General features: G+C 46.1%; 1 protein-coding gene across 1 annotated transcript; it reads left to right on the top strand.

Moving 5' to 3' along the window:
- The first annotated feature begins 3,693 nt into the window (after positions 1-3,693).
- On the top strand, positions 3,694-7,877 carry LOC135812274 (acidic leucine-rich nuclear phosphoprotein 32 family member B-like). Its single transcript, XM_065325639.1, has 4 exons — positions 3,694-3,846; positions 4,918-4,962; positions 5,793-6,002; positions 7,211-7,877. The coding sequence occupies exons 1-4, from the start codon at positions 3,783-3,785 to the stop codon at positions 7,462-7,464; spliced, it is 573 nt and encodes a 190-aa protein (XP_065181711.1). The 5' UTR covers positions 3,694-3,782; the 3' UTR covers positions 7,465-7,877.
- Positions 7,878-7,918: the final 41 nt, after the last annotated feature.

Genomic DNA, 7,918 nt, shown 5'->3' with positions numbered 1-7,918 from the left:
ACAAGTACAGTTTTAGATCGCGGACGTTCTGCTCTCCAGTTTCTTGCAAACATTGGTGTGTTTCGAGATATTCAAAATTTGGCGGGTAAGAAAAACAAGCCATTCAAGCTTTGCACTCAAGGTCTGGTGTGACCGTGTCACAGGGATCACGCAAGCCAGCTGAGCGCCAGCGATAACAAGCCCAAAGTGGCTTGTTTCGGTGTGACCGGGGCCTAATACTCTTAGATTAAATGTTGTGTGACGGCAAGGCACGAAACGTCTACCTTGCACATCATGTAGTATGAAGTACCTACAAAGCGGTTCTATGCATGTACAGTGTATGTGTATGCATGTATGTGTATGTGTATGTGTATGTGTATGTGCATGTGCATGTGTATGTGTGTGTATGCATGTATGTGCATGCATGTATGTGTATGCATGGATGTGCAAGTATGAGGCGCAAACCAACAACCTTTCAACTGAAAAGCTCAGTGCGGGAAAGGTCCAATGTGGAAAAGGGAAGCGCAAATTTTGTCCCAAGTACGCATGGCTTTTGCTTGAAGTTGAAGTAACAGTTGCGACTCGAAGTTGAGCCCTGGCATTGCCTGAGGTTTGAATACACTGTTTTCTTCTTTTCTATTTACTTGAAAAGCACATAACCACCAGGAAAGCTGACAAAGAAAAAAAGTAAGACAAGATAGATAGAAAAAGGGAAAGAGAGAAAGAGAACATTTGAGCGAGAGAGAGAGAGTGAGAGAGGGAGAGAGAGACACACACAGAGAGGGAGGGAGAGGGAGAGAGAGAGAGAGAGAGAGAGAGGTGGGGGAGGGGGTACGATTTGGGAAGGAGAATACATTGTATGGTGGTCGCCAAAGTGACAGATAGTAGTAGTGCTGGTGAGGCTACACCTGCCAGTACACTCTCAGCCCACTGGTTGCCTGGTCACACCCTCCGCTACTTCTACATTGTACCAGTACGAGGTGATTTGGCTTTTTAAGCATTTGGCATTTTTAACAAAATAATGTGTAAAATTCCTTCTTGCTGGTCCTCTGCTCCGGATGGCTGTACCGAAGCATGGGTGATGGCAAATGGCAGCCAGTTTATCGTAGATCAACATTGACCAGAAATTTTGGTGCACATAATTTAATTCTCCCTGCCACGTCGTTTATTATAGTGGTGGGTGCTTTGTCATTTTGTGTAAAATCTGTAAAATGAACTCCTGGCTGGACGAGGAAGGCAGTGAATTGCTTCGGCAGTGCCTTTGGATCAGGTGAGGCAGTCTTGCCATCACTAAAGACAGTAACGAAGAACAGTAGGTCGCGGAATACAGTCAGTGAGAACGAAAATATACCTGCGGTGCTATGCTACCTATTCAATTCCACTGTATGACACAGCCACTAGTTACAAAATTCAAAAACACAGCTTTCGCAGCATGCAATGCAGTTGACACGTTAGTTTTCATCCCCTAGCAGTCCTTGAAGTGGTATCTATCAACTTCAGAACATTGATGACCGAACATCCCGGTTTGTGATGCCATTTTACAAATTAATTAATTATTTGTTAAAAATGACACACCTAGTATTTGAATACTGAGAATGCTATAAAAGTAGGCCATGGTTCTAGACACCTTTCAAAGTGGGATAATTCCCATTTTTTGACGCAACGAGCACGAAGGATAGCACTTCCACTTGCAACAATTCATTTGGACGTATCTTGCCTAGAAGTGGCTGAACAAACGTCATTTTACAACCATGTAACGGTTAAAAAAAGCCAAATCACCTTGTTCACTTCCCCAACTGATCATCTTTATCTTTATCCACTGGCGATGTTGTTCAGAACAACGAAACGTCTGGAGAAGTATCGTAAAAATTTCTATCGTTATTAAATGTTATCAAATATACCACTCTTTGGTCTAGAAAGAATACTTTTTGACATCTCGTAAGAGTTTGTTTTTAGCAAGTGGTTATTATGACAATCGTGTATGGGAGTTACTATTATTCAACTTACTAATGAATACAATGTTTTTTTTAAATTTCGGCCAGTCGCCTACTGTCATCATTTTTCGTCTTGGGGGTTAGACAATAGGAAGCAGCCATGTAGGGTAGGCATTGGCGGATAATGCTCGAAAAGCAGTGACATTGGCAGATCCATACAAACCTTATGGCGGGCAATTCCTCGAATTCTGCTCCATTTCGTTATCCACATACCAAACATGCATGAAACTTACCAGAAAAAGTACCGAATTCTGCCAGCATTATCCGCAAAGGCCTAATGTAGGAGCGTGAGCCCGCCTTTCGGCACCGAGAGTTGCAGCTCGCTCGACTTGACTCTACTGAGTGCACATGAACCACACCTTGATCTGGTGAACTGCGTTCTGGGGATTTTGCCGTCAGATGTGCGACTGCGGAACTCGAACCCGCGACCACTCTGGTCGCAGGCAAGTGCAGCACAATACAACTTTTAGAAGTGCGTGTACATGATTTTATATAACCCAATACTGTACTAGGTCCGAAGTAGTGGTTGCGACTTCGGCGATGATTTGTAAGAAAGGGTTTGCTGCTCCCCACACCGGAGCTCGCGCTATAGGTCCATACTAATAATTATTAGATAAACCTGGTTATAGTTCACACATGTTGTTAGTTTGACAGCACCTTGTTTCATGCTGTCAAACTAACAACAAGTACATGATTGTACATTTTATATCCTCAATGCTCGGTTACAATGTACAGTATAATGTCTAAGGTAACTGAGATACTTCTGGTAGACTGTGTTCACAGCCATTTTAGCTCCCTCTCACTAAGCTCATTTTCCGCCTGTTGAGGTTGCGCTTTTGTATCTTTTGCCCGTACGGGAGGTTTGGGTACACTGGAACTTCGGTCCACACATCACCTACTACCGGTACTCGGAATTGTACTTGTGTTGACGGCGAGAGTACATAGACACCCGTGACCATGGTGACCGGGACCTTATCACGAAAGCCGGTTGAGCTGCGAGGCGACCAGTGAGTCAAGTGGTTTCCTCATCTTCGACAGTTTTGCAGTTTTTGAGCGCATGACGAGATGATGACCGAAGCAGTAATTATTATTAAGCTACAGTACAGCCATTATTGCATTGTGACATGATGTACTACGCAAAACTGCGCATCTATCTTCTATGACTAGCAAGAGCAAGGATAGAGAAGAGAGTAATGTCTTCGCAATGTCGGTATGAGTAAGATATTGTGTGTTCGTGGTGACGGGTGTACAGCGCGCACTGCAGCACAGTCTGGTATCTTGCACACCTTGATGCAAGCCTAGGGCTTGATGTTAGCCTTGAATTATAGGTTAGCATGTTGGACATCGACAGTTGACAGCATGGAACAAGGCGGAGGACGCACTGAGAGAACAGTAGCGGGTGAGTTTGGCACGTAATGCTGTTCCCGTTTTGTCTAGTACTAGTACTAGTAGAAGTACTTAGTTACTTCGTACACTCCAGCGGAGACTCAAGAACGAGGACTAATCATGTCTCTTTCTTAGCACAACGCCCACAGCTTGTTTACAGCTCTAGAAGACTGACACACGTAACGTTTGGCGATGTCGACGTCGTGTCCCTAGCTCACCCACCTCCTAACAGTTTACGTTCAAGTCAAGATCAGTCAATGCAACGGGGGAGCAGGGCGAAAACCAGCAGCAGGCATCAGACACACTAACTTGAGTGAAGTGAGAAAACGAACTAGCATCACCTCCATACGGTCAGTCTCTACGCTTCGCCACCGGAGAGAAGGTCGACCAAGTCTTCGCTACCGCACCGCGAGAAGAGTAAAGATGAGAACTCTGTTTCTCGCCTTCCTGGGCCTGGCCCTGCTAATCACCCTTCAACACAGTCAGGGTAAGTAAAAACCTTAGTTACTATTAACAATTCCATAGTAGAATAGACGCTGATACTTTGCTTGCTGTTAGATAAGAAATGCATCCTTTTGCAACTACACGGTACATCCAACTCGGGTCGTTAGAAAGCACAGAACAGCAACTAACTGTGATTTTGCGTAATGATAAGGACACGAGTTGATGTTGAAAGCTCTACTTGCATACATGTAGATATAAGGGTTAACCAAAGCATAATTATGTGAACTGGAGTTTTTAAATGGGATTCAGCACGAACTGGTGCGACCGCGAAGGTATCTCTACACTGTGAGAGTACCGGTGCGACTGTTGTTTGGATGCGCACGACCGCCTTTTGGTGTATTTTCACAAGTGGCTAGGCAGCTACCCCAGTATTCCTCTACCGAATGTTAGGATTGCACAGCGACGAGTGCACGGTTTGAATTCGTATCGTTTAGCAGCACATGACTACAACGTGATAGTTTACAAGACTGTACCAGTAGAGTTTGCCTAAGCTATCCTAGGGAGAGTGCACTCCGCTGGCGCAACCGGGAGCAGGCGTTCAGAAAGAATAGCAGTATTTACGCTTGCACAGTATCCCGTGGTCGTCTCCAGTCCGTTTCGTCATTCTTCTCTGGGCATATACGCTTAATCACGTTTTTGTATTGATTTGTTTGCGGCAAGAGAGTATCCAGTAGGATATATCTATAAAATCTAAAAAGTGGTGATTGAAATGTGTGATTGAAATGTGTGACAGAGTATGAGATTTGTAACAGAAAACTAGCGTACTACTAGTACTTCGTGCTTCGTGTCGCTGGTTGTGGTCTAGCTATTCGGTCAACATTAATCTTGTGAGCATTGGGTTTCTTGTGTGTATGTGTTCGTGACATGTGATCCACCTGTGTGTATGGTTAAGTGGGCGGGCTCGTGTGCTTGCTTGTTTTGTTACAATCATGTGTGTGTGTGTATGTGTGTGTGTGTGTGTGTATGTGCGTGCGTGTGTGTGTGTGTGTGTGTGAATACGGTGGGGTGCGTGTGTGTGTACATGCGGTGCGGTACGTGTGCAATCCTATCATAGGTGCTAGCGTGGATCAACCTTCTCTCCGCACGGCAAACACTGGAGGTACGTGGCAATGACATGACAGACAGATAGATAATACTGATAACGTTAGCCCACACCTGCCTTGGGATGTTGGCGTGTTGGGATGTTGTCATAGCTTGTTTTCGCTGTTGCTCATGTTCCCCACATTTTCTCCTCTCATCTTATGTAACTTACTCTTTCCGTTTTTCGTTCTCGATCTCCTTTCTACCTACCTCCCTCTTCCTGCCCTCCCCTGACACAATGTCTACGTCTACACGTTCTTCAATGTCTTGTAAGAGTGGAGGAAAATGATGTACCGGTAAATTGTAGCAGTATCTTCATAAATTCACTGTGTGTCCGTGACTACCACGAAAGACAAGTGAAGCGCGAGTGAAAGTAACATTCATTCATCTCATGATATGTACACGACGGTACACAGTGTTTTGGTTGGGGCCGCCAAAAAGACGTTCCCAGGAAGCCAAGAGTTCTGTTGAGGATGTTGCCATAGCTATATAACAGTTTCTACAGTAACATCCATCGCACATGCTCGTGTACAGGGTTATATGAATGACATGTTTTGTATGCCGAAGCGAACTACTTGGCATAGCGCGTGTGTAATTGTGGCGAAGCTTCAGCTTCATGCATAATACCCCAGAGGTTGAAGTAAATGGACGAATAAGGATTTGCTCGCGTGAATGATGACTTAATTGCATGACCTCCTTTGAATGGAAATCCCATTCCGATGCTGATGATGTCACGCCATAGTACTTCGAAGTACATACCATGCAACTCTAACTAACCATGACATCATTCCGTTGCCGCCACGTGTGTGTGTCTCTATCGTATTGTATCCTTGACTGGCTGTGCTGTAGACTCCGGCGGCGAGTCCAAGAGAGCCGCTAACCCCTCTACCGGTGGTGATGGCCAAGGCGAAGATGATGAGGAGGCAGACAGCCTCGCCGACGAACAAGATGATGACGAGGATGCGGACGAAGAGGGCGACGAGGAAGAGGATGGCCTAGCAGACTCTGAGCTGGACGCTCTGACTGACAGGCTAGACCAAGACAACGATGAGGGCAAAGGTAATGACCTCGGTCACAATGCTTTCATATACATATTATACAATTCACCATCCTCTTAAAGCTTTCCCAGTGGTTAGATCCTGTCGGGATTCTTGCCAGACCGTGCAACGAAATGGTGCTGGTAATTTTCCTGAAGTGCTGCTGCTTAATGAGACACGTTTGCAGGAGTGAATAAGTTTGCAACATGAAGCAAACTCAGGACATGAGGCAAACGTGACGAAAACCCGCATAATTATAAGCCAAGACCAGGGCAGGTCTTCTTGACCCGTTAAAAGTTTCACATGAGAAATCATCTCTGGGTGTACGAGAAGCTGGAGGTCTCAGTCCGGGTAAGAGCTAAAGTGAAACCTGTCACGTGGTGTAAGCGACCTCTGTGTTGAGCGACCACCTGCTCTTAACGACCTCTGTGTTGAGCAACCACCTGCTCTTAACGACCTCTGTGTTGAGCAACCACCTGCTCTTAACGACCGTTTTCAATGCGCTGACAGTTCTACACAGACACTGGACCTTGATCACCAGGCCTTAACGACCGCTTTTGCTTACACCATGGGGTGGCCGCCAGGTTTTACTGTAGTTCAGCGGAGCGGGCTGAGTAAGCCAGTCATACCACATATATGTCAGATCTAAAATCATAAATGACTGGATGAGAAACCAGTATCAAGGAGGTCTGACCATAAGCCCAGGGCAGGAGTCGTGACTGACCAAGTCAGCGCCTATTTGTCACCCATAAATGGGGTCTCAATAGAGATCAGGAATCAGTGATTCGGTAGGTTTCCCGTCAGCCTTGTCCATGCGATCATCAGGTGTGCGCATGGATGTAGATCTACATGTACATCACGGTTCTGTCTATGATAGACTTGGTCATGGATGTGGATGAGGTTGTTACCATTATGTACATGTACGTATGTGGACACGTGTGTGTGTGTGCGCGTGTGTGTGCGTGTGTGTGTGTGTGCGCGTGTGGCTAACTTTAATAAGCTGCTGCCTAACGTTCTTCACCTACCTACACCTTGCCCATCTCATACATTTGAAGAAGAGGTCACTTCATTGATACGTACACTGCACTAATGCATCATGATGAAGTGCAGTATCTGTTTTCAGTTTCTGGTGCATTGTACGGAGCCATTGCCAGAGAGGCGTGGAACAATAATATTATTAAAACCTTTCTTCTTCGGCTTTGCAACGGCTGTCTCTGTCCATCTGTGTAGATCTTCAAGCCAAAGAAGGAGATGAGGATGGCAATGAAGTCGAGCAGGACAAGCGCGCCGCGTTTTGGTCTCGTCGTCGCAGAACTTCCCGCCGCCGTTGGGTAAGCCGCCGTCGCGTCAGCCGCAGGCGCTCGTCCTATCGCCGCCGCTACTCGTACCGCCGTCGCTACTCGTACCGCCGTCGCTACTCGTACCGCCGTCGCTACTACCGACGCCGCTACACCCGCCGTCGCGTCGTTGTCGTTGGCAAATAGTAAACGCCATAATAAGGCATAAGCACCGTGCACGCGGTAGCAGAGTAGCAACTGCAAGGCTATGAGTATGACGTAAAGGTGTGGCATCACTGGGAGTTACCATGACGGGTGCTTCCCAAGTGACCTGCATGATTGTATCTCAGTACTGTAGTAGTGTGGTGTGCTGCTCTGTGGTCCAGTGTGGTACGTTTCGTAGCGCATCCCGTGTGACCGTCTGACCAGCTGAACTATCATTTTCGCAATCCGATTGTGGTTTATGTTCATGGCTTGTGAGGTGGTTTAGTAGCCTACTAGTAGAACTATTTCCCGACCAGTTTCTCATATTATCTCAATACTATGTACATGGTACATGAGAATCTCTCATGGTGGTCATAGACAGAAACGTTGAATGAATACAATTTGAGTAAAAAGTGGACTAGTGCGTATTGACGTGTGGTTGTTAGCCCCCCAACCT

The sequence above is a fragment of the Sycon ciliatum genome, chromosome 3 (genome assembly GCF_964019385.1).
Source record: "Sycon ciliatum chromosome 3, ocSycCili1.1, whole genome shotgun sequence".
NCBI classification, from domain to species: domain Eukaryota; kingdom Metazoa; phylum Porifera; class Calcarea; order Leucosolenida; family Sycettidae; genus Sycon; species Sycon ciliatum.
Note: the sequence above shows the minus strand (reverse complement) of the source record. Positions and strands in the feature narration are given on the sequence as shown.

Excerpts from the sequence above, each read along its gene's own strand:
- LOC135812274 (XM_065325639.1), top strand. The coding sequence starts at position 3,783 with ATGAGAACTCTGTTTCTCGCCTTCCTGGGCCTGGCCCTGCTAATCACC. Across the intron at positions 3,847-4,917 it reads CACCCTTCAACACAGTCAGG|GTGCTAGCGTGGATCAACCT; the intron begins GTAAGTAAAAAC and ends ATCCTATCATAG. Across the intron at positions 4,963-5,792 it reads CCGCACGGCAAACACTGGAG|ACTCCGGCGGCGAGTCCAAG; the intron begins GTACGTGGCAAT and ends GCTGTGCTGTAG.